General features: G+C 48.8%; 1 protein-coding gene across 2 annotated transcripts; it reads left to right on the forward strand.

The window, feature by feature from the left end:
• Window positions 1-843: 843 nt before the first annotated feature.
• Window positions 844-7,599, forward strand: CHST7 (carbohydrate sulfotransferase 7). 2 transcript variants are annotated; one of them, XM_075057288.1, is made up of 2 exons: window positions 844-3,016; window positions 3,457-7,599. In XM_075057288.1, exon 1 carries the CDS (start codon window positions 983-985, stop codon window positions 2,408-2,410), a length of 1,428 nt encoding a protein of 475 aa, XP_074913389.1. In that variant the 5' UTR covers window positions 844-982; the 3' UTR covers window positions 2,411-3,016; window positions 3,457-7,599. The 2 variants fall into 2 exon arrangements, with proteins under 2 accessions (XP_074913389.1, XP_074913390.1); XM_075057289.1 differs by having other exon boundaries at window positions 3,461-7,599.
• Window positions 7,600-15,638: the final 8,039 nt, after the last annotated feature.

Consider the following 15,638-nt stretch of genomic DNA (forward strand, 5'->3'; position numbering starts at 1 on the left):
ACATCCTGCTGACTCTCCATCCCACAAGAGACTCATTTAAGCTAATCTTAGATGTCTGAAAAAACTCGAAGTCTAAGTCTGAGCTGGTTACGTTACGCTCCCAGTGTAGTTAATAAAGAGAAGGGTTATCAGAAGGCTATCAGACATCCCAGACAGGGTGCCCATTCCTTCCCACCAGCTGCAAAGGGTGACCAGCTCAGACAGACACAAAACTTTTAGATGCATAAACCGGAGCAATGAGTCACGATCGAGATGCCTGTGTCCCATCAGCACGCACACAAAAGCGCGGCTGAGAAATCCCGCAGCTCTCCACAGCGCTGAACTGCAGTATTTCTGAAACCCGCTGCAGATTTTAATAGCTGTCATCCATCCTAAAAATACATTTGCACCTCTTTTTGTTACCGTAGCGTGTTGTTTCTCTGGAGACCTGGTGGATGGGAGGACCAAACGCTCCCCTTCAGGACAGCCTCAGCTGCTGGGTCCCTAACATACCTGGCCTTTTCGCCCTTCCCCGGGCGGGGGTGACTCCTGAGGTGCCGAGCCCGCCCCTCCGGCCCTCCCCGATGGGAGGGAGGGAGGGAAGGGGCCGGGCGACGGGTGGTCCGGAGCCCCGGCAGCAGCGGCAGCCCGCGCCCCGCCGGCGGCGGCTCCTCGGGCGGCGGCGGGGGCAGGTGCGGGTGCGGGCGCTTCCGCGTCGCGCTGCGAGGAGGAGGAGGAGGAGGAGGAGGAGAAGGAGGAGGAGGAGGAGGGGGGGGAGGAGGAGGAGGAGGAGGCGGCCCGAGGGCGGGCGGGCGGCGGGGCCGGCGGCCCGAGCCTGGCCGGCGTGCCCGTGGGCGTGCTCCCCGGCGGGGAGGGCCGCCCGCAGCCCACACCCCCCGCCGCCGCTAACTTTGCCTCTTCGCGAAGAGCCTCCCGCCGGCAGCCAGAGGGTCGGCGCAGCCCCGGCGGTCCGGAGCAAGCTCCCCCCCCCCCACCCCGCGCGATGAAGGGCCGCCGGCGGTGGCGGTGGCGGGGGGAGCACCGCCGCTTCGCCGCGGTGCTGGTGCTGTACACGCTGCTGCTGCTCCTGCTGGTGCCCTACGCGCTGGACTACGGGGCCAGGCGGGGGCGGGCGGACGAGGAGCCGCTGCTGCGGCGCTGCCCCAGCCTGGAGGAGGCGCTGAGCGAGTGGGGCTGGGAGCAGCGGCAGCCGCCGCTGGACGAGGAGGAGGAGGAGGAGGAGGGCGGCGGCGGCACGGCCGGGGCGGCGGGGAACGGCAGCGCGGCGGGGAAGCGGCACATCTACCTGCACGCCACCTGGCGCACGGGCTCCTCCTTCCTGGGGGAGCTCTTCAACCAGCACCCCGACGTCTTCTACCTCTACGAGCCCATGTGGCACCTGTGGCAGGCCCTCTACCCGGGGGACGCGCTGAGCCTGCAGGGCGCCCTCCGCGACATGCTGCGCGCCCTCTTCCGATGCGACTTCTCGGTCCTGCGCCTCTACGCCGCCCCGCCCGGGCCCCGCGACCCGCTGGCCCCCGCCCCGCCCGCCGCCGCCAACCTCACCACGGCCGGCATCTTCGGCTGGCGGACCAACAAGGTGATCTGCTCGCCGCCGCTCTGCCCCGCCGCCCCGCGGCCCCGCCGGGAGATCGGCCTCGTCGACGGCGCCGCCTGCGAGGAGACGTGCCCGCCGCGGGCGCTGCGGGAGCTGGAGGCCGAGTGCCGCAAGTACCCGGTGGTGGTCATCAAGGACGTGCGCCTGCTGGAGCTGGGCGCCCTGCTGCCGCTGCTGCGGGAGCCCGGCCTCAACCTGCGGGTGGTGCAGCTCTTCCGCGACCCCCGCGCCGTCCACAACTCCCGCCTGAAGGCCAGGCAGGCGCTGCTGCGGGAGAGCATCCAGGTGCTGCGCAGCCGCCACCGCGCCGAGCCGCGGGGGCCGCCCCGCCACCACCAGCCGCCGCCGCCGCAGCAGCTCCTGCTGCCGCCCGGCCTGCTGGGCGGCGGGCGGGCGCCGCAGCCGCAGCACCGCGCCGAGTTCTTCCTCGGCGGCGCCCTGGAGGTCATCTGCCAGGCCTGGCTCCGCGACCTCCTCCTGGCCCGCCGCGCCCCGGCCTGGCTCCGCCGCCGCTACACGCAGCTGCGCTACGAGGACCTGGTGCGGGAGCCCCGCGCCCAGCTGCGCCGCCTGCTGCGCTTCGCCGGGCTGCCCGTGCCGCCCGCGCTGGAGGCCTTCGTGCTCAACATGACCCGCGGCGCCGCCTACTCCTCCGACCGGCCCTTCCTCATCTCCGCCCGCGACGCGCGGGAGGCCATCCACGCCTGGCGGGAGCGCCTCAGCCGACAGCAGGTGCGGCAGGTGGAGGCTGCCTGCGGCGAGGCCATGAGCCTCCTCGCCTACCCCCTCAGCGGCGGCGGCGACGCCCGGTAGCGAGCCCGCCGCCGGGCGAGGGCCGGACCGGCGGAGGCGGCGCTGCGGGGGACGGGGGGGCGGCCCACGGGCCCGAGGGCGGCGGGGGCCCGGCTCCGCCACGGCGGCCTGCCGCTGGCGGGAGAGCCGAGCGCGGGGCTGCGCGGCTGGCGTGGGGGCCGCTCGCCTCACGGCCCGGAGGGAGGGCCGCCCTGGCGGAGGCAAAGCCACCTCGCCTCAGGCGCCGGCGGCGCTGCGGGGTCCGGACCCAGCCCCGACGACTTTCCCGCCATCGGCTTCAGCGGGGCTGCGTTTGCTCCGGGGGCCGGGGCGCGTGGAGAGGGCACGGCGGAGGTTGTGTTGAAGAGGAAGGTGTGGCGAGAGGCGTCGATCTCGGAGCCCTTCCGAGGTGAAACCGCGACCGTGTGCAAAGCACGGGCGATCTCCAGAAAAACTGCCTCGAAACTCAAAACGTCCCCCGAATGAAGGCGCTCGGCAAGGAACTGGAGGGCTTGAACGATGTGGCTGCGAGAGCGTCGCCTTTCCCGAGCGCTGAAGCACGCTCGGCTCGCTCCTGTCGCTGCTGAGGCACGCGTGAGGGGCTTCTGTGAAGTTCACTGTGCTGAGGTCAGTGCAGGCCTGGACGGGCAGGAGGGTGCCGGCCGCAGGGGAGGACTCGGCTCGCCTGCTCCAGGCCGGCCGCCGGGCTCTCTGCGGGGCTGGGCTCTGCCCGTACGGGTCGCTGGTGCTCTGGGTAGGGGGTAGCGGCCGAGGGAAGGGGAACCGTGTCTGACTCCGTCCATCGTTCGGAGCGGCGGGCGTGTGGAGGGGGTAAGCATTCGCCTGCTTCCGTGTTTCAGAGATGTTTGTGGCAGAAATCTTTGTTTTTCTAAAGAAATCTGTAATTCTTTTTAAAGTAGGATTATTTTTTTTTAATATATTGATATAGTTAGGTGGTGATACTCATGTGAGATACAGGTGACTAACATGTTTCTTGGGGACACGCATTGGGGTGACTGTAACTGGAAGGTGAACGAACACTCAGTATTTCCATTTTGTTTTCTCAGCCAGATGAGAGAATCACTTTTCTTCCCTGGCTTCCGGGCTGACACATTGTGCCGTGCACAGGGTCCTCCTGGTCACATCCCTTCCGAACAATAACATCCTCTCAGCTGGCAACTCCTGGACAAAAGCAAATGTTTCCTAAGAGGCTAAGACAAATTAATCACAAGGTTCCCAAATAAAAGCTTGAATTTAAAATAAAAAAGAAAAGCTTAAGTTTCATTTGGGGTTTTAAAATGACATTTTCCTGTAGTTGTCCTGCAACTTGTATGAGAAGGGTGTGCATGTGTGTGTGTATCTGTGAGTACCTTTTTTTCCTTATTTCTTTTCTTTGGGGATAGAGGGTTCAGTTGTAATTTAGGGATGCAGTATTGTAACTTCTTAGAGACTGCTTCTGAGTCCATTACAGCCTGGCAGCATTTAAACAGCCCCACAAGAGTATACAGGGTTATAGGGATGTTTATGTGCTGTCCTCAACTACAAACTGAGAACCTGAACTTCAAATGGAGGTTAATCCAGTATCAGGAAGAAAGCAATATTTATATAAAGTGCTGGAAATAAAGGCAGTTCAAAAATGTTACGTTCTTTTGGAGGAAATGTTTGAATTGCATTGTAGGTTTTCGTGCTCTGAATATTGTGCTGTAAAACATGTCAGTGAGTTAGGATGAACCTTTGTTTATTTTAGCTCTTTTTCTTCCTTGACCCTGCTACCTGAGAGTGCATTGGCACAAGAAGCAGGTTTCTTTCATTATCTGACAGAAAAATGTAGTCATAAAAACGTTTTTGAGTAGATCTATCCATTTCACAGTAGCATGCTTCAAACAATTCCACATCCTTTGGCTTCTGCTTGAAGCAGAAATTACAGGGCTTCGTTTTGTGCTGGAACAACCTTTCGTATTATGTAAGGGATGTTTCTGTATTCTCTCACAGGCACTGTAACAGCAAAATTTGTTCCTGGGTGTTCTACTGGTATTTAATAATGGTATTTGTATAGGTGGACAATACCTGTATCAATGCCTTGATAACCTGTGTTGGGTAACCTATTTTGGAAAGCTTCTCTGGGAGTACACCCAGCCTGGCTTGTACTGACAGGTTTGGGAAGAAGATAAGATTTTCTTGCATGCCAAAAGTTGATACGGTACTTATTTTCTTATGTCAGATGGGAGATTAAAATCCCGTATATCTTGCTGATTTGGTTTTAGCAAGTTGCAGTCACAGATTTGTACGGCACAACTGTTAGGCATTCACTTCACCGTGACGGGGAATCTCATCTTGCTGTTTCAGGTGGTAAATGTCTTTCATAAGAAGTTTTTAGAAATCCACGCTTAGTTTCACTTGCACTGGTTCGTCATGATGAAGAAAGAAGTGTTGCCATCTAGCTTAACTTGATGCCTATAGCTGGGAAGAAATACACTAATTGCAAATTATTTAGTATTTTCTGAAGCAGTTTCTGTGTTTGACATCATAGATGCATTTTCTGTATCAAGACTTACTTTTCTCAGCAGAAGTTGTTCACTAACAAACACAGTTGCTCTTCATTAGTGATTAATTCAGTTTTTTTCTCATACCAAGCTGTTCTTGTAAGTTTTTTTGTGTACTGTGAAAAGGGGTCTGTTGGGCAAAGTGTACAAAATACAGCAAGTGCGATTTGTGGTTTGCATTCAGGACGCCTGAGTTCATTAGAAGACTCTTCAAAACAATCCACAGGGAATATCCAAAGCTGAAAAAGGAGTAAGAAACCCAGAGTGGGATCTTAGAGCAGGATGTGCGAGAGCATCTAAGGCTGGATGTCGGTTGCTTAATGACTGATGTTGCGACATGTGTGCTTCAGTCCCTAGAAGGCTTTCTAAAATTCCCCTGCCTAAGGAGGACAACTAAGGCTCACCAACAAATGCATCTCATTTTTCTCTTCAAGGTGTTTTGATGGTGTTGGAAAGCATTGTTGAGGATGCTTACAGCATACACTTGTTGGCCTTGAAACTTATACCTTGAAGAAGAAAAAAAAAAGTACTGCCAAATCTCAGTGTTGGTACTTACCTGAACAGACAGAAACAGGTCTGATTAGGACGACCAGTGTGGAATTTCACTGGCAGTTGTCTTTGGAAGTAAGCAGAACTTGCTGAAAGCAGGACACCCTTGGTTAAACTGCATTTTGAGAGCAGCTGGAGATTTATGGCTTGGTCGCCAACTTTTTTTACTGTTACTGGGCTCAACTGAGACATTGAAGTAAAGTCCCAGTTCTACTAAATGAGGTAGAAAACCAAACTATAACTGCATCTTTTAGAGCAGAGGGTGGCATGATAAGCAAGGCAACAATAAACACATTTTATAGCCAGGCTGAACTTGGCAGGCTTAGAATCGGAGAGCAGGACTGAGCTACAGAGTTGTACTAGTTCAGACTGAGATTTGGGAAAAATACCTACTTTGTGCTACATTACATATAATGAATTAACAACTGTAATATATTACAAAGTCATAGTGCGAAGTGGGAACAAAACTGAGAAATGCTCATAAGACTTATTTCTATCATCTGTTTTTACTTAACTTCTGGTCATCATGTGTCTGCCTTAAGGGAGGTAGAAACTTGAGTACTGTAATTGTACGTAAAAGGCTGTGATATTTCCACACTGGAATTGTTAATTACTCTCTTACAACATTATATCTGTATTTAAATTGTTGCTTTTGGGGAGACAACTGTAGTGACATACTTGTGAGAAACGCTGCAAGTCCAGGAACAAGAAATACTTAGCCCCTGCCTTACTTTTCCTCCTTAGAACATTACTGAGGGAGTCCTTGTAGATATCCACGGTATGTACTTGCATACTTCAGATACAACAGAAATAGTTTACTAGCTCCATCAGTCGCAATATCTAACAGAAGTCTTAGAACAGTCGTGGATTTACTTATTTAACAATTTCAGTATTGCATGGGTTATTTTAGCCCCCCTCCCCAAATTGGTTTGTGCATGAAGAAAAAGTTCTGAGTTTCAACATTAAGTTCTCAATGTCACCACTTTCAGTAAGCCCGATGACAAAACAGTGCAGAATTTCTGGGTTTGTTATGGTAATGCAATTAAACAACATTTCAGTGAAGAACTGAGCTCCTGAAACACTAAGCCAACAAGCCTGACAGCACGTTCTGTTCCTTTCTTGAACACAGAAGAGTGGCTGCTGAGAGTCTCTGATGGTATCTGGAGTACAAGGACAGTGAGAACGGTGCATGTCATTTCTCAGAATCACCCTGCGATCCACGCAGCACTAGGACTACCTTAGATATTATTTTGCCATTCCTATTTAACTTGACATGACACCTACCACCATGGAGAAGGATATGGGAAAAATACGATTGTCAAAGCAAATCTTGCACTAGTAGAAGTTTTCAACACCTCACTGGCTATGTGTGTGTGAGTGGGGGGCCGGGGTCCAGATTGTCCTTCTCTTGACTGTGGTTTAAAGAGATGAATGTTAAGTCCAAGCTCATTAAGGTGATGGGTTTCAATGACTAAGGGACCTGTTGCTTGTCGCTGAGGCGTCTCTCTGGCACTCTTGGCTCCGGACAACAGGCTGGAAGCTGATTAACATTTCAGTACCTACAGTTTGTCTGGGTATTGAGTACCAGGGAGTTCGTGCTTCCAGCACTGAAGCGTTGAGCAATGCTGCTGACCTACGGCACCTGCAGCGCCATTTTTTGGTGTTGGTAAATGGGAATTGGCTCTTTCCCTGGCACTTCTAAATTTGTTGTCCTGTTTTTAATTGCCAGACTTCAGCTGTATGTCAGCTGAAAGTTTTCATCTTGGGCTTAAGGTTTAAATCTCTTTGGGGAACTTCAGTCAAAACTGCATGTTCTTTTGAACCCAGCGGTAGGATGTGGTGGTCTTTTGCCTGTGTTCAAATACTCTCAAAGATGTTTCTTTGAATCATTTGTCACTTCAGTGCTTTGGGACACGAACTCCAGTTCGGGTAGGGGAAATGACCTCTGTGTAGAGGATGCCCCCCGTGTTTTGTTTTTACCTCTGCCTTCTATTCTGATTTGGCCAAATATGTTAATATTTGTAAAAAACAGATAGCATGTGCTCAGTAAAAGTGATTTTGGTATGTGTGTGTATCTTTACTTTATACCAAATAAAATCTGCATTGGTTTTATCTTCAGTGAGCATGCTCAAACCTCTTTCTTTCCCACAGAAGAGCTCAGCGTGGTACCAGACATACGGCAGTGGGAATCAAAGCCACCTAACTACAGCTGGGGCTGGGGCTGAGCAGGGAGGAGTCTGCCATTCCTGCGCTCCTGCTGATGCCTTCTCTAGCCCCTCTTTCCCTGTTGCTGGTAGTCCTAAGGAAGACTCCCAAATCCAGCGTTCAGCTTTCCAGTGCTTAATAATGGAAGGGACTATAGGTGAGAGGGAGAAGATATTGATGACGGGTGGGGTAAACTTGAGGGAGCAGGGGAAAAGAATTGCCTTTGAGTTGTAGAGGGTGGGATTTGTTGGGCAAAGGGCTTGGGTGTGAGAGGGATGAAGGACTGGGATTTGATGAGGAGGGGCAGCTGGAAGCGGGGACTGGTTTAATTGGAAAAGGCAGCTAAGACCATGTGGGAGTGAAGGAAGGGACATGGAGAGAGCAAGCTGGCAGAAGTAGGGACCAAGAGCTGGGCTACAGTGAGGTGCTGGGTATTGCCCCGAGAGCATTGTTTGGAAGAGATGGAGGGGGAGAGCTCAGGGGGATGGAGAGCAGGGTGAGGCCGAATCCGAATTGTAGAGGGAACACTGGTAGCTCTTCCAAGTCAGGTCTTCCCGCTTCTCTCTTCAAATGGCTGTGCAGACAACTGACGGTGGACCAGCCCCTCCGGTGGAGTGCTGATCCATAGGGCAATGGTGACTTGCCTTCCACGATCCCTTTTTCAGCCATACAAATGCATTTTTCCTGCAAACCAGACTCCTCTCTTCCCCTCTGCATAAGGAATTTATTGACTGCCCCACAGCTCTCCTAGCAGCATCAGGGTGGGAGGCATGGGAATTAGTGCTCTCCTGCAAAACTGAAGTTGTAAAGCTTAAACTTGTAAAAATAGAGTCTTCCCCCACCTCCTGATACTGTCAGGCTCAGCTTGTGAGTACCAGGGATGATGTGAGAGCTGTCTCAGCCAGCTGCCTTTGCCGGAGGTGCATTTGGGAGTGCCTTCGTGGTCCCTTCTGCGGTGGGCATTACCACCAGCCGCCAGAACAGAGGGGTCTGGAGGATGTCCTTGGCCATGTCCTTGGTTCAAGTGACAGATGTTTGCACACTGGTTTTAGAAGTCCCATTCTGGCAGTGACTCATGTGTATATCACTGACATCTATTGTTTTCAGTATGAGCTTTTTAAAAAATGCCAGGAAACCTCTTGTGTGTGCACACTGTTAACAGGGACGTCCACTGTCTGTGCTGCAAAGTCAAGCACTGAAGGAAATCTGCTGCCTCCCCTTTTATGCTTCTTGACAGTCATATGTCACAGGTGGTTGGGTTCTTTCTTCCTCTACAGACAGCACTTGGTCAACACACAAGATTAGACCCATCTGGGGCAGGATTGGGTCGTGCAACGCGTCTGGCACTGTGAGGATTGCCTGGTCTGTGGCAGAAGTTAGAAAGCGCGCAGGAATCCAGTAGGAGACTGAAGGAGGAGAAAGGATGGGGGCAGTGTCTTATGGTTGAGATATTCAAGAGCTCTCAGAGGAACTGGACTCGGTCCCTGGCGCCAGACTATCTGTGAGATGTTAGACAAATAAGTTAGTTTTTCTGAACAGGCCAAGTCCGTATCAGGCTGCCAGAAGCTGAGTGACGCATTTGGTATGCTGGAGTTGGCTTTGCAGAACTGCTGTAGCTGCAGTCAGCGTGCGGGTGTGCCTGGTCGGGGAGTACCGGTGGCTGACGGGGTGACTCTGAACCCCTCAGTGAGCTGGTTGTGAGGAGGGCAAATGTGCAGTGGCACTAACATGTTCTCTGTCCTAGCCACCCAAGTGTCAAGGGGATGAATTCAACGTTTTAATAGATACAGAGAAATGTTAAGTGAAATAACAGCCCTCTGTCTTCTGTCTTGGAGAAGACTAAGCTGTGTGGTTTATTTAGCCTCAAAGTCAAGGTTGAAAGAGGACAGCGGTGCATAGCAGCGTGAGCAGCAGTGTGGGAGAGAGGTAATCAAGCTACGGACAATACTGGCATAAGAACAGATTTTTTGTACATGAGCAATGAATCACTTCAGCCTGGAAGTTGGAAGAAGGGTTTTTTTAAACCATGAGAGCAGTGTGGCAGGACAGGAGAGAAAAAAGACAACCAATTTTAAAAGACAACTCCATTAAATTAGAAATAGAAAGGAACTGATGTGGTAGAGAACCATGTTATGGCAAGATAGGAAGCTGTGTGGTCCAGGTGCCCTGTGATCCCTGGAAAGTTCTGTACAGAGTGCTGAAGTCTCCTCAAAAATCAGCTTTAATGTACAAAAAGACCTGAGCCCTGGTTTAAAGATGCTTTGTACATTTTGTTTGTGGTCTGTGAAAAGGAAGCAACGGTGACCTTCACAGAAATGTTGTAAAATAGTTTGTTCTGGAGTACTCTGCAATAGGTTAATGTCTCATAACATTTCCTAGGAGGAAATCTGGTAATTTTGGCTTTGCCAGTATTTGAATAAAATATATTAGAGCTGTACAATAAATCAAGAGGACAACAAACGCCACACCATTAACTCAGTAATTTTTGCCCTGTTTTTTTGAGAAGGCAGGAGCTGAGGGAAAAGGAAAGGCGGCATGTATTTGTATAAGCAAAAGCTGTGTGGTTGTTCGCTTGCAATGGGTAGAAATCCCAGCTGTGTAGGCAAGCGTAGGGAGTGGGGTCATACAGCCCTAGCACTACCCTGCCTGTGGATGAGCTGTCTTTAACATTTTGCCATAGATCTGTGAAGTGATTATGCACACGCATGAAACAGTATGAGTTTCAGGTATGCTTTGGATAGCTTTAAAGTGCAGCAAAGATGTAAGTGCACTTGTTAAAATAATGGGAAAGGGCTGCAGGAGCTCAGCCTAAGGACAGCAGAGGCCTCTCTGATGGAAGTTTTGGAAATCTTTCCTCAGCTTTTAGACAGTCATTTCAGCTGCTGCTTGAGACGGGATGACTTGGGTGAATTGTCTCCTCCCCCCTTTGTTTTTTCTAAAACCAGTTTAAGAACAATTAGCGATACCTAACTTTATCTCAAATGGATTTAAAGATGATAGGATGGGACATTTGTCACCTGCCCCAAGTTGTTCTTAAAATCATTAAGGATAGAGACTTCTTGTCCTCCAGCAGTCACTTACTCCAGTATGTCAGGACATCCACTGTTAAAAAGTGCTCTCTACCATCTATTTGAATCGTTGATTCAGTTTAAGCCTATTACTTCTCTTACTAGCTGCAGAAAACAGCCTGCTGCCATTTCTTTGTGCTTAGTCTTACCACAAGCTTGTAATTATATAATTCATTTTTGCACAACAACAACAAAACCCCTAATCAGCTTTCAAGCCTATTAGTTTCCAGTTCAGGCCTCAGTTTAACAATGAAGTGCTTTGGTTCGTTCATCCTTTCATATTGAGCAACTTTGACACTCCACCTGACCCAAGCCCCAGAACTACTCCCAGTTCTGCCTTAATGCCACCAGATCAGATCATCAGATAAATATTTTAGTTTCATACTTCTGCCCTGGAAAATGGCCATCCTACTGCTTTTAGCTCTCCACTGTAGGTTAACGTGTTGCTTGTGAACTGGTAATGCTAACCTTGGAGAAAACAGCTAGTAAGCGGTTTTAAGACTGAATAAACTCAGCTTATTTCTAAACTGAGTTTTAAGTTGCTTGGAGCTGTCAAACCTTATCCAGTCACGCCTGGACCTACAGCTCCACAGATTCCTGCCAGGAGGAATTCCAGCTCCGAGACACTGAGCTCCCCGGGGCTGCCCCAGGAGTGCTCCTCAGCAGGTGGAGGCAGAGTGTGAAACCCCTTTACTGGCAACAGAGTAGGTGGGTGATGCCCCAGCCCTCGTGGCAAACATCCCACTCTTCTGAAGAGTTAGGCTGTGCCTTTAGTAAAGTTTATTTTTAAAATCTTTACTATTGCATGGGAGTGGAAGGTCCAGGGATAAGCAGAAGTCTCTTGTGGTCTGTTACAGAACAGCTAGAATAATTTTGAGGTAGGCATTTAATTAATACAACTTTTTCATCTTCTAACAATGCTTTGATCTGGGGAATGCAGAAGCAGTATACGGCTCTACAGAATAATTCCCAAGACTTATTTCTGAATGTCTGCAGGGCTTCATCACTGCTGTACCCATGAACTGTTCATTCCATATTGAGTGGTTTTAAACCAGTAAAGGTAAAAACGATCTGGGGAAGGTGATAGTTACTTAAACTAAAGCAGCTGTAGTACTAGAAGCATCTAACTGTGAGAAGTAATTTGAATACCTGTAATGGCATAAGTGCAATTAATACAGAGCAAAGTTTACATCCTTTGGACAGTCAGGTTTTGGAATAACTGCCAAAAGGTAAAATTAGGTTGATTATTGTAACCAAGTGCTTTCATATATGCATAGTATTGTTCTCCAAATAAAAAGTGAACTTCTACAAGAAAAAAATGTACATCCATCTTTGCAAATTTTCTTGGACAAAGGCCTGGGATGGACCACCTTCCTTTTTAGAAGCACCTTTTTTTCCTTCTTACTGCTGCCTCTGCCCCACACAGCTATGGCATCTTTGTTGAAGCATGCAGCTATCAACAGCTTTTAGCAACCTGAGGGTAGTTCTGTTTACATTTGATGGTATAGCCTTCTCCTTCCTTTCTAAATACCAAAAGCAAGGATAAATCATGTTTTGTTCTGTCTATTTGTGCAGTAGGGTTTTACCAATGTGGGTGTTACGCCTGAGGAGACTCTTTCCCACGGTCCATTAGGCGAAACCGCACCTACGCACGCTGGGCTCCCCTCCCTTTCACTGCCTTAAACTGCTCGATGCTGCTGCTTCTCTGGGGTCTAAACCCAAATTCCTACTGAAAAGCCTGACTCACAGATGCATACAGCCGAAATCCCGCTCTTTGGCTAAGCCAGCGGGCACCTGGTTTCTCAAGATCTGTGTAGCGAGGGACCCGGGTGGGAGCCGGCGGCTGGAGCTCTGCGGCCGCATCCAACCCCGCTGGTCTGGCACCCGGGAGGAGGCTGCCTCCGGCATGGCGGAGCGCACCAGAAAGCTCTGCTTCCCACCGAGGGCAACTCCTGTTTGCCATTTTAAAACCCACCATTGCGACACAAGACAAACTTACTGGTATAATAGGACAGAAACAATTTTCTGTACAGGATGACTAGTGTACAGCGAGAGGTGGGGCACGGCTAAGCATAGAGAAGAGCTCTCTCCTCATTGTGATATAAAAGACTAAAAGCACTGCTGGAAAGACAAGGCTGGCATTTCTAGAAAAAGATAGGTATGTTTCAGTACTGCAGTTGGTATTGAAAATTTCACGCCATGAATAAAGTTTCTGTCTATAGCTGGGGCATGTGTTTAATTACTCATCCTCTAGATTAAAGCACGTTTTCAAGATAGCTGTAGTCTTACCTCAGGTTATGATTCCCTTTTTCAGATTGTATGTAATCATTTAGTATTTAAATATTATTTCTTGTCCCATAACAAGAAAGCAGACTTGGTTTTGTTTAAGATTTTTAATAGAGATGGATTTGATAATTTTATTTTATTGATCAGATGGCTCAGAACACATAGTGTATTTAGAAAAAGTCACATTTTCAAGCATTATGCTACACAAAACTGAATGTAAGCTGTCACATTTTTTATTCTTAAAAAAAACCAAACCCCAAACCAAACCAAAACCAAAACAGGTCCTAACTTCAAAAATACACATGGCTTATGTTACTTCAAGTGCTTTGCAGAAATCACATTGTCTTGGACTGTGGATTAGTTTAGCAGGAATAGTTTTTACTTCATGAACCCACTCTTGGTTAGGGAAAAGAGGAGGTAAATGGATTAACAAAATTCAGTTGCTTTGAGAATATTGAATTCAGTCATATCATAGGTGTGTTAATCTTGGAACAGAAGCTACGTTAGATTGATAAAAACTTAAACATCCTTTACCGATTATATTTTAGAATACACAGAATGGCTGGGGGAAAGAAAGACAGTGGACGGAACGTCTTTAGCTCTTCAAGTACAGTTTAATTCTGATCACCCTCTCCTATCATTATTTCCACTCCTCCCTTGTTTGATCCAGTTCAAATATTCAGCTGACATTAGCATACTGAAAATTTACTGAGTACCCCTTATTTTTAGAAGGAAGCTCCCACATATTTGAGGAAAACATATTGCAAAAAGCAAAAGAAGAATGGTTTATTTGGATTGAACAAAAAAAAAAAAGTTGAAAATAAGTAGCATTAAAAACATCAATTCTTGGGCCTCCTGAACAAAGGGGCTCTGTAGTTGTAGGCAGGAAATAGCTGTAATTTTCTTAGATCTCAGTTTTCCAAGATAACACTTGGTAATGTTGAAGAAGAGTCCTTTTCTCATTAAATAACAATGACAAAGAACAAATAAAAGTTCTGAACTTCATAACTTACCTGATTACAAGCTTTCATGTCTTCCCCCAGATGCTAAAACCTATTTATTACTGCAAAACCTGATATGCTTCTCACTTTCAGGCTCACTGCAGAGCTTCTCTTCTTGACTGCAGGATGAACTTCGGCGCAGGGGGCAGTTTGCTCTCACTGAAAGCAGACGGAGGTACCTGCACCGCCTTGTCAGCCAGCTCACACTTTGCATATACGGTCACACTCCCAAATGTAGGGCACCCATCCACTTCAGCCAAACTTTCTGTCTGGAGAGGATCAAGAACTACTTCTTCCTAAAACAAGTTCCAGTCTCTTTAAAAACCTCATTGTTGACCAGAATGGACAAGTACAGTCAAAATGCAGCAACTCTTAATGACTGGAGACACTGCTTCCAGCTATTTGTAAGGAAACAAGACAACAGGAATAGCAAAAGAAGGGTTTCAACCCCTTCAACTGGCACTGTAGTATTTCATGCTCAGATTTGCTGACTGTGGATCATACTGCCATCAAAAAATAAAGTGACTCACTGCATGCAAAGTACAGCAAAGCCCCCACATTGCACCACTGGGACAAGGAAGACCGTCTCTGCTCAAAGAAGGTCACGCTGTGAGCAGAAGACTTGCCAGTGATTTCACAAGCTACCGAGAAGCGCCCATTTCTTCAGTGTTATGGAAAAAGTGCAAGGTGCAAGAGAAATATTTAACCTGAGGTGTGAGTTCCTGTTTTCACTGAGCTGAAAAATAAACCCAAGGCTAACTGGTCACTGTGGTAACAAACTCATCAATTTGTATGTAACTAGCGTGGTTTGGTGTAAAATGTGTGATAAGATAATGCAAGATAAATAAGACTGTCCACTAGTCTCTTACACTGGCATTAGCAGTCTGCCTAGGCTTCACCTCATGCCCTCTCTGAAGACAGGCAAAGCATCGCTGCTTTGGACAGTACTAACGAGCAGCTTCTGCACCGCACCCCCAACTCCCCAGCCCGGTGTGCAGGTACGGCAGAGGGGTTAGCACAAGATGTTTGTTTCCAGCATTCATCTCTTATTGCAAAACTCAGACTAGCTCACTATGTGTGTACAAGGGGAAAAACCTCCACAGCAGTGGTAGCCGACTCAGGCTAGCAGGACATGCTTAGGGAAAGCAATGCAACAGAAGATGTCCTTAGTCCTCCCCCAACTCCTCAGCTGTTGGGGGAGTGCCTAAGGCAGAGGCGAGGTTTGGATTGTGGTGAATGGCTATGGGTGCCACTGGTCTTGTCAGAAACGCCGATTTTTGTACTTGTTGATACACTTTTGAACAGCAAGTTTCACTGTTTGGTTAGGGTAACAACATTGCCTTTAGTTTTGATTTGCTGCTTCATGTTAGCTAGTACCCCCTCATTTTTTTTCTTAGTAACAGGTGAATCGCCATTCCCTGATCTCCCTTGCCATACCATTTTTATATTTACAAAACTCCTTTGCCATCTCTTCTACCCAATTGAAACAACCTGGTGTCTACTCATCATATGAAAATTGCACTGTACTTCTGGTTACCTTTTTGCCCTGCTCTGTGCCTCTTCAGTATTCTGTTTTTTTAAATGTCCTTTCAAATAT

The sequence above is a fragment of the Buteo buteo genome, chromosome 25, assembly GCF_964188355.1.
Source record: "Buteo buteo chromosome 25, bButBut1.hap1.1, whole genome shotgun sequence".
Taxonomy (NCBI): domain Eukaryota; kingdom Metazoa; phylum Chordata; class Aves; order Accipitriformes; family Accipitridae; genus Buteo; species Buteo buteo.

Bases quoted from the DNA above. Each gene is read 5' to 3' on its own strand.
- CHST7 (XM_075057288.1), top strand. From the start codon at position 983: ATGAAGGGCCGCCGGCGGTGGCGGTGGCGGGGGGAGCACCGCCGCTTC.